The sequence below is a fragment of the Schistocerca gregaria genome, chromosome 11, assembly GCF_023897955.1.
Source record: "Schistocerca gregaria isolate iqSchGreg1 chromosome 11, iqSchGreg1.2, whole genome shotgun sequence".
NCBI classification, from domain to species: Eukaryota; Metazoa; Arthropoda; class Insecta; order Orthoptera; family Acrididae; genus Schistocerca; species Schistocerca gregaria.
This window is the reverse complement of record NC_064930.1, coordinates 97273654-97291196: the sequence shown is the minus strand read 5'-3', so window position 1 is coordinate 97291196 and position 17543 is coordinate 97273654. Positions and strand designations below refer to the sequence as shown.

Genomic DNA, 17543 nt, shown 5'->3' with positions numbered 1-17543 from the left:
ATATTGCCGATTGGGTGAATAATTTTTAAATAATTTGTGTGACCACAGTAGCCATAAATACTGTACACTTATTTATAATTTCGAAACCACACTCTCAACTATTAAAAAAATTAATAAAAACATATAGTTTCCCATACGACTTTTATGACCGAGTGAGGTGGCGCAGTTATAGCACAATGAACTCGCATTCCGGTGGACGACGGTTCAAACCCGAGTCCAGGCCCCCTGATTGGGTTTCCAGTGACTTCCCTAAATCCCTTCACGCAAATGCCAGGACGGTTCCTTTGAAAGTCACGGCCGACTTCCTTCAGCAACCTTCCCTTAATGCAATGGGACTGATGACCTCACTGTTTGGTCCCCTCCCCCAAATTAACCAACAAACGACTTTCATGCAGCTAAGATTCCAAGAATGTTGGAACGACTTCCGTGGTAGGTTCGTTCTTCCGCATTCACTAACTTTGACCACAGTAGCAGCAGGCGGTAGAGTTTAGCAGTTCGTATCAATCATGCGTTTGTAGGGAATTGCGTTGCATTATCCGTCTAATATGTAAGTGCTTTGATGGGAGGGCCAGGAAATCAAAGAAAGGCGCATATTGAGTCTGGTACCAAATCAGTACTTAATTTTTGCTATCATTACAGCTAACTGCCTCGAATGAAGTAAATTGCCAATGCCTTGTAATGATGCGATAGTAACTTCCTACAATTATTATATTGGTTTCATGTCATTTATTGGGCACATTTGAACCATCAGTTTATGCCACATTTAATTGTTGTATCAACATTGGCGCCTCTGATTGTGGTTTGAGATAGCCTTAGAATTTCATAAGTAATTATTTCAGGTTATGTGTATCAGAACCAAGCACTTGTTATTTTCAGTGAGCTTGTGTTTCCGCATTGCGAGCAGGAAGTAACTAGTGACACATCAGTGCACGTTACGTACCTGTGCTGTTCGTCAATTACGAAAAAGACCAGATCGACGTGTGTGTATGTATTGTGCTTGCTGTTTTCGTCCTGTCCGATAAAATTGCTAAATGATTTAGCAAAAGAACCGCCTGAAAGTTTGTGTTTTCTGTAATTACCGGAAAAGTGTCTGCATGCTGTGGTAGTTAGAGGAAGTGAAGGTCCATGTGGAATACTTTCTGATTGACGAAAAAAGGCCCTCGGGAATTTCACACACCCTCTGCATTCATATCGTTATATTGATTTGCGTTGTGCATGCGACGTTCGATAACAATATTTGTAAAGGAAAGACTAGGAAGAGTAAGAGTTTACTGTAGTCTGATCTGTAGTTCGCCCGGGTTGTAGCGCAAACAGTTGTACCGCCGATACGTCAGATTTGTTAGCACACGTTAATACAGAGTATCGGAGGTTTTTAATGTTGAGAATGCTGTAGAGAGAATTCATTGTTGTTTTCCATGGATTTTAGATGTGCCTATGTGGTCCATAGTTTAGTAAATAGTGTTAACTGCTGTTTGTAGTAATGTACACGTTTAAATCTATGGAAGGATATCGAGATGTAATTGAGTCTGTAAGGCCTAAAGGGTATGTGTAAATGCCACCGACAAAAACATCACAGCACAACAGAACATTGTCATGGGTACTTTATGCGAAAGTAAATTTGCTAAGTCTTGTTAGACGAATTTAATCGGTGTTAAATCTTGACAGTCAAGAATGATTTATTTTTCTATGCAACGCGGAGGCAGCAGTGCGTGTGCTTTAGTGACTGGGTAAAGATTCCAGCGTTGCTCTATACTGGGTTGATACCGTTGAATATAAGGACTCTATAAGGAAACAGTTATTAAAAATACATACTAAATGGACTGAAAAAAAGAAAGTTCTGTATGTATAAGTGGATTTTCATGTTGTGCTTTTCTAAATACCATGAGCAAATATGTGTTTATAGATTGATTGAAAGTGCAGCCAGTATGATTGAGAAATAATTCTTTTCTGTCCTTGCATACATTGCTGAGAACATAATTATAAACCTCTTACGTTATCCTATATATTAAGGAATATGCAGGATAGATTGACAGGCTTAGATATAGCTCGAACTCAGTTTAATCTTTTCTTCTTAATACATAAAATTGTCTACAGTAAATAGATTTACTTGGTAAATTAACTTTATCTTAGTTACTTCACATGACAGTCAGAAATTTATGTGGAAAAAGCAAGGTATGTCAGCTACCGTATTCAGAATAGGATTGTATACCACAAGCAAATGGTGCTAAGTGACAGTAGTAACTGAAAGTCATTTGTTTCCATTGTGTGTGGTTTTGTTTTCTCTCAAATTGAATTTTGTTTTCCATTAATGACTGAGGCTTCAGTGCCCTCATAACCAGCAAGTTGTAAATCAGTTCTTTTTATCAGGTTCTATGTTCCTCAGCTATTTCTAAATTTTTCATATGCGATGACTCATTTGCTGCAGCCAGAAAATACTGCCTGTGCACTATGTTCAATAGTTATTATGTAAACAATATCACTTCTGCTTTCTTGTTTTTCAGTGGCTTAGGAGGGCAGTCATGGACTGCAAGGGAAGTAGTTGGCTGAAAAAAGAGAATAATGAAGTATATGCTGAACCAGGCTCCTTGGTAAATAGCTTCTTGTATTTTTTACCATTGTTTCATTAATTCCTCTCTGCAGTGTGGTGTGTAAACACTCAGGTTACATGTCCTGCTCTTTGTCGGATGAAAAATTTTGCAGTGGCTGTTGGTTTCGATTCTTGACAAAATGAAGTAACTTTAGGCTGTGCAACATATTGGCAATGGATTGGTGTCTTGTATATTATGCTGCTCTCTAACATTTACTTTGTTTAAAAATTTCTGTAGCTTATTGTTAGTGTGATGTTGGCATGCCACTAGTTAATGATTACAGGTTTGTTGTCTACTAGGAAATTGTCACATGTTCTTGAATTTTTGTGGTGTTAGCAATCACTTGTTACAAATTAATTTTCTACTTCGAGATTTAGTTTGGTGTGTTGTAAATGTCTAGATTTCTTCCACCGTATTTTTTTTATTATTATTAGAAAGTGGTATTATTAATAGTCACGATAAAGTAATATATGTGTAGGACTTTTCTTCCTAGAGGTCATATGGTTTAGCTAATACTTTAGATCAGTTGTATGGCTTGCTGGAAGAATTGATCAGATGCTATAATTATGGTCAATTTTGAAGTTGACCAGAGGGATACATACGTGGATTTATTGCAGAAACAATATTTGTCGTGGTGCCTGATGGAGAAATCTAAACTCATGACCTACAATATTGTTTTCCTGGTGTATTATTTTTGCTATTGCTCAACTAATTGGTTTTATACCCTCAGAGTTCTTGTTAGCAATATTACCTTTCTTGTTCTGTTTTTGTTTTGTCGGTAGGTATTTAGAATCTATTAAATACAGGGAATTGTTAGGAGACCAAAAATTATTATTGAAATCCTTTAAGGAGCTTAAATACTATTTAATGAAAGTGTAGTTGGTAGTGTAATTTACAACCCTGAGAAGGAAATTGTGGTAATGCTGATAGTAAAAGAATAAAAGAGTGTTAGTTTTAACTACGGAATGTTTGCAATGCTCTGTAACCAGCAGATCTTCACATTACCACTCTAAATATTCGGTATCACATAAATTACTTAAATGTTAATATAATCACAGAGTTAAACCGAGTGGGCTCAGATATGACACATCTGTAACACACAACATGTGCCTATGGGCTTGGTGCTCATAAAAGAAGTAATTATAGCAGAATGTCACGTTCAGCTTCTGGCAAATTAAAACATGCTAAAGTTACTGTTAGAGCTCACTTCTTGATTCAGTATTTTTGAGAATAGGATTTTGAAGTTTCCAGTGTGTGGCCATCAACATTTTACGGAGAATTCTCTCCTCATTGAGCTTGTTTTGAAAATATATCCTTAATTTCTTTCTTCGTCAAAGTGCTGTAATTAGTTTTTTGTAGCTAGATCAAAACACTCATGTGACATTGTAAAGATGTCTTTTGCTCTGAATCATTCATCTTGAGAGTTCCTCTAGAAGCAGTGAAAACTCAAATCTATACCGATGCTGGACAATGTTATGTTATAAAAGTAGACTTGACAGGCTTTTGTTAGCATCAACCACCAAAGTCTGCGTCAAATAGGACCTTCTTCTCCCCCCCCCCCCCCCCCCCCCCCCACTTATCTTTCTTTCTATGAAGTTGGTGTGCTCATTCTTCTAGTGGTAGTGTAGGTCTTCCATTGATCTCAAAATGCAAGCAGTTTGTAAAGGCAAGTAGTAGCAGATTTATGCATTTGGTGTTGCAATTTTCTCTTATCACTTCTTTTTGGAACAACTGCAGAACTGAGGACTACATTCCACCTTCAAATCATGTGTTACATCTGTATTGTAAATGTATCTGTTTGTCCACTTGCTCAAAGCTGTGTAACTGAGCAATTGCTGTTCAAGCTTTTCATGTGACGTTGTATCTGAACTGGTCCAATGGTGACAAGCAAAACTTAGTTGTCGACAACTCAATGTTTTTCAAAGAACAGAGGAAGTAAAATCAAACATGGAAAATGTCAGGATAGAATAATAATATACATAGGATACATTCATACTCAACACATTTGCGAAGGCCTTTGGTTGCAGGTAGGTAGAATGAATTGACTGCTAAACATTTAAGCTTTTGGACAAAGCCATTTATCTGAAGTACAGAACAACACTAGGGCATGAACACATCTAATGCGAGCAGAAATCTGTTAGTGAGTGGTGGTGTAAAGAGGTGCTGTTGGGTGGGAAGTGAGGGATAGCAGATGGTGTGCTGCCTGTGGGATTGGTGAAGGACATTGGGGGGGGGGGGGGGGAGAGAGACAGAATAGAGCTGCTAGGTGCAGTGTTGGGATGCTGTATGGGGGGGGGGGGGGGGGAGAGGAGTTGTGGGGTAGGTGCTAGAATGAGAGCAGGGTAGGGAATAGGTGGGGTTGATCATACAGACTAGCGAACGTTGAGGCTGGGGGGGAGGGGGGATGGGGATGAGTGATATGTTGTTGGAAGAGCTTCCATTTGCACAATTTAGAGAAGCTTGTTATGTGCATGCATTTTGTTAATGTGCTCACAAAGATAGAATCTCTTCTCTTATGGGACACCGTCTTCAGCCCGTTACAACCTACCCTGCCACATAAGACATCAGTCATATCCTTTATGGAATCTCCACTGTTCCTGTTCCTTTACCACTCTGCACCCTGCTCATTGTCAGCGCTATCACCCTCTTTGATTACATCCACCAAGGCCCATTGCTTTGTCACTGAACAGAGTCTTTCCCAGTGTCTGTCTCCGAACCTACAGCCCCTTCCTGGTCGCCATGTTGAACTAAATTCTCACCCACAATTACTTCTCTATTGTAGGCATTGCCTACAAACAAATGTGCAGTACATCAAAGGGCATTTGTATGACATCATATTCTGCTAGTTTATTCATAGGCCACCTCGAGAATTCCTTAAAAAATACCCAGAATCACAAACCCTTCACCAGATCAAGATTCGTTGATGATATTTTTGTGATCTTATTGGCTTGTTTGTTTGATCTGATTAGGTCTATCAGGCCCTATATTTAACTGGACCACAGTTTCACAAATACAGTACCCTTTTTATATCATATTTTTATGAACCTAAGTTTTAATATGACAGATAGTGTTACAATGATTTGGGTGTCTGAAGTAGCAGTGTCAGTGAATAATACTATGAACTAAAAGTTAATACTGGCAGTACTTTCACTACTGAAGTTGCTACCACTATTGGTGTTGGTAGTGGTGGTGATGAAAGAATTTGTAGGTGTGCAAGGTTGATTTTTTTTTTTTCTCTCTCCCTGATACAGAGTGTTGTGGGGAAAGAAAATGTAAGGAGACTTAACCAGCTAAGAATATTGGGAAACAAGGTGGTTTGAAGGAATCTGCTAAGGATCACACTCAGGCCTGCACAGCCTAAATTTCCTTTCGAGCCTTTTCCCAGAAACGGATCTCTCGTGCCTTGTCTTTTCAGTCACAAATACAGAAGTGTCAGATTCCACCCATCTGCTTCGACCCATGACATCACAAATATGGGGGAAATGACCATACCATATGACTGTAATATGGCACCTATGATGTCATTACGTAAACATGACCACTAACATGAAAATGCAATTAAAAAGTAACACACGCGTTCCACAAAAAACCTAATGAAACTAACGGGACAAACATGGGAAACTGGGGGTTTTTGGGTGGGGACAAAGTAAATAGAAACAAGTTTAGACACACACCACCATACTAAACCACACAAAACGCCGAAAAAACTGACAACACAAAACTCCCCAAATTTCACTAAACACTAACTCTGGAATCAGATACATCCCTTGATCTGCATAGCTCAACAGTAGCTCCCGATTCCACAAATTGAAATCGAACACTTCCCTTGACCTGTTATTCGTAAGACATCTCCTCATAGAGCCGTCCCTGGTCTGAGACGCCACAACTTTAGTAAGCTGCATTTCTTCGTGACACACTGAACACTTCACAACCTCATCCAGAAATCGAATAGTAGAAGAAATTTTATTAGAGACAACACACTGTCCCCTATCATTGCAGACAACCAAAAACTGTTGACCTTGTCAGTCATCCATACCTACCAAGGACATAAAAAAAGCAGTTCACCAAAATTCACACATGACGAACAAAAAAATAACGTCGACATAACAAAACCTAAATTGATAACTCCCTGAAAAATATTCTGCTTAAAGCACAGTCACTACAAATACCACACACACGCAACACTACCACGCAAATGAACCCCATATGCTACATAACACATTACCCATAAACACACCACCAGAGAGCACCATTGATCACATCAAAACACCTACAAACGTGCCACTGTCACAAACTAAATTCTGCGCCACCATGGTGTCACAAACCACAACAGCCTTACATCATGGGTCAAAGCCGACAGGTGGGATTGGATGCTTTGGTCAACCCCCATTTCCCACATACCCATAAAGGAGCACTCCCTTTAAAAATCAATACCACCGATGACTGAAGCAACCGAATCACGATTCCTTGCCAAGATTCCTTGCCAAGATTCCTTGCCAAGATTCCTTGCCAAGATTCCTTGCCAAGATTCCTTGCCAAGATTCCTTGCCAAGATTCCTTGCCAAGATTCCTTGCCAAGATTTACCCTGCCTCCCATGCCCTGAAATGAGGAATAATCTCTCCACCTTCCCCACAGTATCGTGTCTCCAATTGAACTGACGAAATATCCTTGCCCATCACTACTCCAACCCTGCTTCCAACCTCTTGCCTCATGCATGTTTCTCCAGCCCTGTCAGGCGTCTCCAACACACACACACAGGGCTACCTGTGAAAGCAACCTCGTGATTCGCAACTACCAGCCTGCAACCACTGTGCTGTTTCCTACATAGGCATGACAACTAACATGCTCAGTCTGCAGAAGTGACCACTGCCCAAGTGTTTCCAAGAGAGCTGGACCACCCACTTTGCTGAAAGTGCCCCCAGCATGAATATATCTTCAGTGTCTGCTTCACAGCTGGCACTATCTGGATTCTACCTTCTAAAACAACATATTATTTCCTGTAACCCTTCTAGACTCAACCCATGCTAGTTCATGTCCTCTACTCATATCCACTTCCCTGCTCTCACTTTCTCACACACACACACACACACACACACACACACACACACACACACACACACACTTCATTCCTCCCAGTGCAATTACTACTTTCCCCTTCTCAATTTCTCTCCTCCCCTTCCCCTCCCACAGTACAGCTTCCCAAAACTACCTTTAGTGACCCATACTGTCTGCCACATCCTTGCATGCTATCACATAGAACACATTACCTTCCCTCCACCCTTCCTCCCACCTTTACACTGCTGTCCCTCTCTCCCTACCCCATGCCTCCTCATACCTCACAACCCACCCTAACAAATTGTTGCTCATGCCAAAAGCAGATGGTCATGTCCCAGTTCCTGGAGACAGTGGCCGTGTGTGTGTGTGTGTGTGTGTGTGTGTGTGTGTGTGTGTGTGTGTGTGTGTGTTTTTGAATGTGTTTTCTATTTCAGAAGGGCTTTGTCCAGAAGCTCAAGTTTTTAACACCTTCATTGTACCTGCCTGAGAGCCAGTATAGAAAGTAAACGTGCCAAATTTCATGTTGATGGGAAAGTGAATTGGAAAAAACACACCAACCAAATCTGCAAGAAAAGTCCTCAAGATTGTTCTACCTCATGTGTAAACTGGGAGGAGTGTCTGGTTGTAACACTCTCTGTATGTCATATTTTGGTTCCTTTGTCAGATGAATGTTTATTGCCCTGATATCAGTAACATTAAAAAAAAAGTCTGTGTGATAGGCTAGGTGGAACATTTAGTGCTGTCTGTATCTTGTTTACCAGGCTTAGAATACCAACAGTTTTTGATATCTCTGTGACTCCGCTGTTGGCTTCTGGAAGAATGTTAAAGAACGGGTTGACAAAAAGCAGTTCATGAGCAAGATACTGTAAGTAATACAAACATCTACATCCCAAGTCATAGGCTAGCAAGAACAGGAAACTCTCACAAAGTGAATGGCTTCAAAATCCACATTTCAATTAGTTGTGTGATGTGGGTATTGTTGATTACAGTATTAAAGATTCTAGTTGTACCCACTGATTTCACTACACTGTTTTTTTTTATATGATGAAGCACATTTCTTATAAAATAGTTAATGATAAGTAAATAATGATTATGTTATTGTTGTTGTTGTCTTCAGTCCTGAGACTGGTTTGATGCAGCTCTCCATGCTACTCTGTCCTGTGCAAGCTTCTTCATCTCCCAGTACCTACTGCAACTTACATCCTTTTGAATCTGCTTAGTGTATTCATCTCTTGGTCTCCCTCTACGATTTTGACCCTCCATGCTGCCCTCCAATGCTAAATTTGTGATCCCTTGATGCCTCAAAACATGTCCTACCAACCGATCCCTTCTTCTAGTCAAGTTGTGCCACAAACTTCTCTTCTCCCCAATCCTATTCAATACCTCCTCATTAGTTACGTGATCTACCCATCTAATCTTCAGCATTCTTCTGTAGCACCACATTTCGAAAGCTTCTATTTTCTTCTTGCCCAAACTAGTTATCGTCCATGTTTCACTTCCATATATGGCTACACTCCGTACAAATACTTTCAGAAACGACTTCCTGATACATAAATCCATACTCGATGTTAACAAATTTCTCTTCTTCAGAAATGCTTTCCTTGCCATTGCCAGTCTACATTTTATATCCTCCCTACTTCAACCATTATCAGTTATTTTACTTCCTAAATAGCAAAACTCCTTTACTCCTTTAAGTGTCTCATTTCCTAATCTAATTCCCTCGGCATCACCCAATTTAATTTGACTACATTCCATTATTTTCGTTTTGCTTTTGTTGATGTTCATCTTATATCCTCCTTTCAAGACACTGTCCATTCTTTTAAACTGCTCTTCCAGATCCTTTGCTGTCTCTGACTAATGATTATGGGAGTAGGAAATATGATTGAAAATAGAAGCATAGGAAAATGAAGTGCAAGATGCAAATAAATTTTCAAATACGTTGTCACTGATCATTCATATAACTTTTACATTACTACCATTGAAATGCACCGTACTGGCTGTCACTGAGAAGGCCACTTTCTGAAAAGAATGAGCCATTTATTCTGTAGAAGTGTCAGACTTAAAATATGTGATACTTTTTTTTAATATATGTAAAAGTGACTTCTTAAACTCCTTGCTGTTTTTTACTGTTCACCACAGGTACAGTTACACACATCGACCATGAAAGTAAAAGAAGAATTGGATGAGCAAGTGAACCAACAGGTAATTCTAGAATTTGTGTGACTGTATGAAATTAGGCAGTGTTATGTTGTGGCTCAGTTTTGGTGAATATAATATAGATTGGCTTGATGTACTTGCCCATGATAGTCTACCCTCCGCAAACCCCTTAATCTGACTGTCACCTACTACATCCATCTGAACTTGCTTCTTGTATTCATGTCATAGTCTCCCTTTACACTTTTTGCCCTCACATATCCCTCTATTACCAACTTGACTGTCCCTAGAAGCCTCAGAATTTGTGCTATTAACAGGTCCCTTGTGTTAGTGAAATTGGTCCCTATGTTCCTCCCTCATTCGTTTCGTCTACCCATCAAATCTTCTGCATTCTTCTGTAGCTCATTTCAGGTGCTTTCATTCTCATCTTGTCTGAATTGCTTATCATTTATATTTCACTTCCATACAAGGCTGCACTACAAGTATCTTCAGAAAATTTTTCCTAACACTTAAATATATATTAGATATGAACAGGCCTCTTTCTTAGCCACATGTTCCTTGATATTGCTAGTCTGCACTTTATTTCTTTCTTACTTCGGCCATTGTCAGTTATTTTGATGCCCAAATAGCAAACTTTGCCTACTACTTCTAGTGTCTCATTTTCTAGTTGGAGCTCAACATTGCCTGATTTATTGCAGCTAGATTCCATAGCTTTTATTGATGTTTGTCATACAATCTCTTCTTGTGATACTATCCAATTTTACTCTTCCAATTTCTACCTCCCACACATTGCTTCATTGACAATTTCAAGATGCCAATTTTGTTTGATACAATTACATTGTTGCTGGTAAACACACAGTTTCCTTTCCTTTATAAATTTCTTCCAGATTTTCTTCATATCTTCCTCGTACAGAGTGCATGTCAGATGTAGGGTACAAGCCTGTCTCATTTCCTACTCAATGTTTCCCTTTCATTTCTTTCAGAAACTCTTACAACTGGAGCCTGGTTTCTGTGAAAGTTGCAAACAAACTTTTGCTTCCTGTCTAATTATTCTGCTGCTGTCCAAATTCCAAAGATTGCAGTCAACTCCACATTCTCAAAAGCATTTTAGTAAATATGCAAAAACTGTAAACACAATTTTGTCTTTCTTTAACTCGTCTTCTAAGGTAAGCCATAGAATCAGTATTGCTTAGTGTTACATGTTTCTGGTACCCAAAGTGATCTTATGTAAGGTTAACCCTCTAAAAGCTTTCCCATTCTTGCAAGCATGACATATTAATGTGATCATCTGATAATAATCACACCTGTTAGCACCTGCCTTTTTTTTCAAATTTTAATGATTACATTCTGGTTGAAGTATGACTGTACATCAGATTTCTCATATGTTGCACAAAAGTGGAATAATTTTGTCATGGATGGCTTTCCCAAGTATCCCAATGATTCTGAGGGGCATCAACTGCAATGGCCTTGTTACTAGTTCTCTCTTTCAGTGCTGTATCTAATTCTGCTCATATTACGATACCTCCAATCTTGTCTACAACTACTTCCTTTCCCCTTTCTAGAGCAAGTTTGTTCCCCTTTGCCTTACAACCATTCTTGTTTGGCTATATTGCATGTTCTGTCAACACCATTCCAGTAATATCTGTATTCCCTTTTGTCTGCATAAATAGCTGCATGTTTGTATTTTCTCTTCTCTTCAATTAAATTCAGTATCTCATGAGTTGCAAAGGTATTCTTACTATGCTTTACTTTTTACCTGTTTTCCCCCCTGCATTCACTGTTTAATCTCAAACGTACTGTATACTTATCCTCTATGTATTACTTGTTGCCTAATGCTCATTTTCAAACTATCAATTAGTTTTGGTTCATTCATATTATCCAAATCCCATCGACTCAAATTCTACTTTTACCATTTCTTCAACATTACTGTGCAGTTGATAAAAATAACTCTAGCCAGAGTCCACATCTATCACTGGAAATGTTTTGTAGTTTAAAATCTGCTTTTGAAATCTTCGTTTTTGCCATTAAATAACCTTTTGAAATCTTTTGGTGTCTTCATGTTATTCCACATACGTAAACTTCTTTCATGATACTCGAAACAAGTGTTCGCAGTGACTAATTCATGCAATGTGCAAAATTCTACCAGGTGGTATCCCCCTTTCAGTCCTTTGTGCCATTGGATGTTCTCTTACTATTTTGCTTCTTCATCCTATTCCTACTATTGAATTCAATTACCTTCTAGAATTGGTTTTCATCTTCCTTAGCTATTGAATAATTTTTTCTCATCAAACTTTTTCCTATGCCATTCTTCTGCTGTCCTAGTTGCCACACAAATTTCTTCCACTACTGTATCTTCCACTACTGTATCTTCCTCTTGCCTATTTCAGCCATGGTAATTCATGGACATTGCTGTTCATAATACCTTACTCATGTTCCTATTTTCTTACTCATTACTAGGTCACTCCCTGCATGACTCCTATTTGATTTTTTATGGATAATCCTGTACTCACCTGACCAGAAGTCCTGTCCTTTCTGCCACTGCACTTCAGTTCTTAATACAACTGAACACAACCTATCCATTTTTCCTTTTAAAGCCTCTAACCTTCATAGGCAACTGCTGCTGTCGTCGTCATCTTCTTCAGTCCAGAGACTGGTTTCGTGCAGCTCTCCATACTACCCTTGGTTTCGTGCAGCTCTCCATACTACCCTATTTTGTGCAAGCTTCATCATCTCAAAGTACGTACTGTAACCTACATCCTTCTGAATCTGCTTCGTGTGTTCATCTCTTGGTCTCCCTCTACGATTTTTACCCTCCACGCTGCCCTCCAATACTAGATTGGTGATCCCTTGATGCCTCAGAACATGTTCTACCAACTGATTCCTTCTTCTAGTCAATTTGTGCCACAAACTACTCTTCTCCCCAATTCTATTCAGTACCTCGTCATTAGTTGCGTGATTTACCCTTCTAATCTTCAACATTCTTCTGTAGCACCACATTTCAAAAGCTTCTATTCTCTTCTTGTTTAAACTGTTCGTCATCCATGTTTCATTTCCATATAAGATTTCACTCCATACAAATACTTCCAGAAAAGATTTCCTGACACTTAACTCTATACTCGATATTAAAATACACTCCTGAAAATTGAAATAAGAACACCGTGAATTCATTGTCCCAGGAAGGGGAAACTTTGTTGACACATTCCTGGGGTCAGATACATTACATGATCACACTGACAGAACCACAGGCACATAGACACAGGCAACAGAGCATGCACAATGTCGGCACTAGTACAGTGTATATCCACCTTTCGCAGCAATGCAGGCTGCTATTCTCCCATGGAGACGATCGTAGAGATGCTGGATGTAGTCCTGTGGAACGGCTTGTCATGCCATTTCCACCTGGTGCCTCAGTTGGACCTGCGTTCGTGCTGGACGTGCAGACCGCGTGATACGCTTCATCCAGTCCCAAACATGCTCAATGGGGGACAGATCCGGAGATCTTGCTGGCCAGGGTAGTTGACTTACACCTTCTAGAGCACGTTGGGTGGCATGGGATACATGTGGACGTGCATTGTCCTGTTGGAACAGCAAGTTCCCTTGCCGCTCTAGGAATGGTAGAACGATGGGTTCAATGACGGTTTGGATGTACCGTGCACTATTCAGTGTCCCCTCGACGATCACCAGAGGTGTACGGCCAGTGTAGAAGATCGCTCCCCACACCATGATGCCGGGTGTTGGCCCTGTGTGCCTCGGTCGTATGCAGTCCTGATTGTGGCGCTCACCTGCATGGCTCCAAACAGGCATACATACGACCATCATTGGCACCAAGGCAGAAGCGACTCTCATCGCTGAAGACGACACGTCTCCATTCGTCCCTCCATTCACGCCTGTCGCGTCACCACTGGAGGTGGGCTGCACGATGTTGGGGCGTGAGCGGAAGACGGCCTAATGGTGTGCGGGACCGTAGCCCAGCTTCATGGAGACGGTTGCGAATGGTCCTCGCCGATACCCCAGGAGCAACAGTGTCCCTAATTTGCTGGGAAGTGGCGGTGCGGTCCCCTACGGCACTGCGTAGGATCCTACAGTCTTGGCGTGGATCCGTGCGTTGCTGCGGTCCGGTCCCAGGTCGACGGGCACGTGCACCTTCCGCCGACCACTGGCGACAACATCGATGTACTGTGGAGACCTCACGCCCCACGTGTTGAGCAATTCGGCGGTACGTCCACCCGGCCTGCCGCATGCCTACTATACGCCCTCGCTCAAAGTCCGTCAACTGCACATACGGTTCACGTCCACGCTGTCGCGGCATGCTACCAGTGTTAAAGACTGCGATGGAGCTCCGTATGCCACGGCAAACTGGCTGACACTGACGGCGGCGGTGCACAAATGCTGCGCAGCTAGCGCCATTCGACGGCCAACATCGCGGTTCCTGGTATGTCCGCTGTGCCGTGCGTGTGAACATTGCTTGTACAGCCCTCTCGCAGTGTCCGGAGCAAGTATGGTGGGTCTGACACACCGGTGTCAATGTGTTCTTTTTTCCATTTCCAGGAGTGTATTTGTCTTCTACAGAAAAATTTCACTTGCCACTGCCACCCTCCATTTTATATCCTCTCTACTTCGGCCATTGTCAGTTATTTTGCTCCCCGAATAGAAAACTCATCTACTACTTTGTGTCTCATTTCCTAATCTAAATCCCTCGGCATCACTGATTTAATTCAACTACATTCTATTATCCTCATTTTGCTTTTGTTGATGTTCATCGTATATCCTCCTTTCAAGACACTATTCTTTCTGTTCAACTGTTCTTCAAGGTACTTAACTGTTTCTGACATAATTGCAATGTCGTTGGCACACCTCAAAGTTCTTAGAATGCAGATTTTCACTCTGCAGCGGATTGTGCGCCGACATGAAACTTCCTGGCAGATAAAAACCATGTGCCCAACCGAGACTCGAACTTGGGACCTTTGCCTTTTGCAGGCAAGTGCTCTACCATCTTAGCTACCGAAGCATGACTCGCACCTGGTCCCACAGCTCTACTTCTGCCAGTATCTCGTCTCCTACCTTCCAAACTTTACAGAAGCTCTCCTGCGAACCTTGCAGAACTAGCACTCCTGAAAGGAAGGATACTGCGGAGACATGGCTTAGCCACAGCCTGGGGGATGTTTCCAGAATGAGATTTTCACTCTGCAGTGGAGTGTGCGCAGATATGAAACTTTTTGATTTTAATTTCTGCTCCAAATTTTTCTTTTTTCTTCAGTGCTTGCTGTATATACAGATTCAATAACACCGGGGATAGGCTACAACCCTGTCTCACTCCCTTCCCGACCACTGCTTCCCTTTCATGCCCCTCGACTCATAACTGCCATCTGGTTTTTGTACAAATTGTAAATAGCCTTTTGTCCCCTGTATTTGACCCCTGCCACCTTCAGAATTTGGAAGAGAATATATGGGTCAACATTGTCAAAAGGTTCCTCTAAGTCTACAAATGCTAGAAATATAGGTTTACCTTTCCTTAATCTGTGTTCTGAGATAAGTTGTAGAGTCAGTGTTGCCCCATGATTTCAAAAATTTGTATGGAATCCATGATTTATCCCAAGGTCAGCTTCTACGAGTTTTTCCATTCATGTGTAATGAATTGGTGTTAGTATTTTGCACCCATGACTTATTAAACTGATAGTTTGGTAATTTTCATGTCTGTCAACACCTTTGTTGTTTGGAATTGGAATTATTATATTCTTCTTGAAGTCTGGATATTTTGCCTAACTCCTATGTACTACTCACCACATGGTAGTTCCGTCAGGGCTGGCTCTTCAAAGGCCGTCAGTAGTTCTAATAGAATGTTGTGTACTTGAATGGGCTTGTTTTGACTCGGGTCTTTTGCTGCTTTGTCAAACTTGTCACACAGTATCATTTCTCATGTCATCTTCTTCTACATCCTGTTCAATTTCCATATATTGCCCTCCAGTACATCGCCCTTTTATAGATCCTCTATATAATCCTTCCACCTTTCTGCTTTCTCTTCTTTGCTTAAAACTGGTTTTACGTCTGAGCTCTAGATATTCTCTAAAGGTCTCTCTAATTTTTTTGTAGGCAGTATCTATCTTATCCCTAGTGATACATGCCTACCCTGCTAATGTATGTAATACTCACATATATACTGCCTGACCTGTTTTTCCTCATAGCACCTTCCTGAGTAGTCTCTGCCTGGAGATCTGAATGGGGGACTATTTTACCTCCAGAATATTTTGCCTAAGATAATTTTGTGCAATGGAGTTGCATGCTCTTCAGAAGAAAAACACACAACTACAGTTTCCCTTTGCTTTCAGCAATTTGCAATATTGGCACAGGAAGCTGGTTGATGTTACAAGGCCAGGTCAGTTGATCATACAGACCATTGCTCTTGCAACTGCTGAAAAGGATTTTGCCCCCTCTCGAGGAACCGTGTGTTAGCTTGATTTCTCCTCAGCTAATACTTAAAAGTGTTTGCATCTAACACTGTTTTCAGTATTGTTGACATGCAAGCAACCCTGTGTCAGCAGTGTCCATGGTTCATTTGGGGTGGGGCCTGTGCACTGTTGTTTAAAGTGCTGTCTTTGAGCAGGAGAATAAGGTTTTAGCATGTATATATGTAGAATTACTTCATTATCTATATGAATATAACAATTCTGAGAGACTGCATTGGTACCCATGCCAACTAACAGATTTGAGGCTGTAACTCCTAGTTTCAGGATCAGTTACTTCAGCAATTACCCTAACCAAGCATACCTCCAGGGCTGCCAAGGAGATGTCACTTGCGTGTCCTCATAGATTTTCATCTTAGGTTCAGGATTTGAAGGTCAGTGAGCAGCCAGATATTTTGTAAAGCAGTATGACACAGTTCTCCATAAAAGTAAAAACAAGGAATGCATGTGGCAGTTGGGTGATTTGTGAGTGCTGGCAAGTATAAAAAATTTATTTATAGTTGCCTGTAGCTGAATGCATAGGGCAATAGTATAATAATCATGAAATAGGTGGTTCATGTCACATTAAGTGCTACCAGTTCTTTTAGTTTTATTTACATTCCATATGTAAAACGAATGGTAATTTTAATTCATGTTGAACCATACTTTTTAATACTTATTTTTAATTAAAAGTTACATAAAATTGGAAGTACTGTTGAGAAATTACATTTTGGTACAAAACTGAAGAGCATCAAATGGAAAATAAAGAAATCTCACATAAATTTATCAAAATATTTCTTTTAATATGTCAAATGATGAAAAAATATGTAATTTTTATCAAACCATTACAATTCAGTATTTGTTAAATGTGCAGTTTTTAGTAGACTTGTAAGTTTTTAAAAAGTAGTAGTTCCTACTAGGAGATTCGAACCAGGAATTTTTCATTAAGGCACTTTTATGCTATACACTAAATTATCAGCAGTTGTGTTAATAAATAGGAAATATTTTGTGGTAGACAGCACTCAGAAATCTTCTGATCTTAAAGTAAAATTATTTCAGTTGTTTGGTAACTGCTTAGCGCTGGTTTAGGAAATTGATGTTCCAGCACTAAACTCCAAATACTGTAAATCTGAAGGAAATTGAAGAGGATGATCTGAAAGATCCCCTTTTCAGTCAAGTTCTTACTGTCACAGGGGTGTGTCCAAAACACTTAAGGTGACAGCCCATAAAATGCAAGAAATCCAGGTTTAACTCATCAGTGCAACCCAAATAAATTTTTATGTCTGTTGTTACATAGACGATTCT

The 17543-nt window shown here is 40.3% G+C and overlaps 1 protein-coding gene across 8 annotated transcripts in view; it reads left to right on the top strand.

Moving 5' to 3' along the window:
• The first annotated feature begins 374 nt into the window (after positions 1-374).
• LOC126295194 (zinc finger protein 99-like) overlaps positions 375-17543 on the top strand; it is a 56035-nt gene continuing 38866 nt past the window's right edge. The window contains exons 1-3 of one of the 8 annotated variants that reach the window (XM_049987499.1): positions 429-602; positions 2502-2588; positions 9784-9846. In XM_049987499.1, the coding sequence (XP_049843456.1) occupies positions 2520-2588; positions 9784-9846 (132 nt within the window). In that variant the 5' untranslated portion in view covers positions 429-602; positions 2502-2519. Of the gene's footprint in view, positions 603-626; positions 985-2501; positions 2589-8405; positions 8510-9783; positions 9847-17543 lie in introns of those variants that run through there. The other 7 variants (XM_049987498.1, XM_049987500.1, XM_049987502.1 and 4 more) reach the window with 7 other exon arrangements.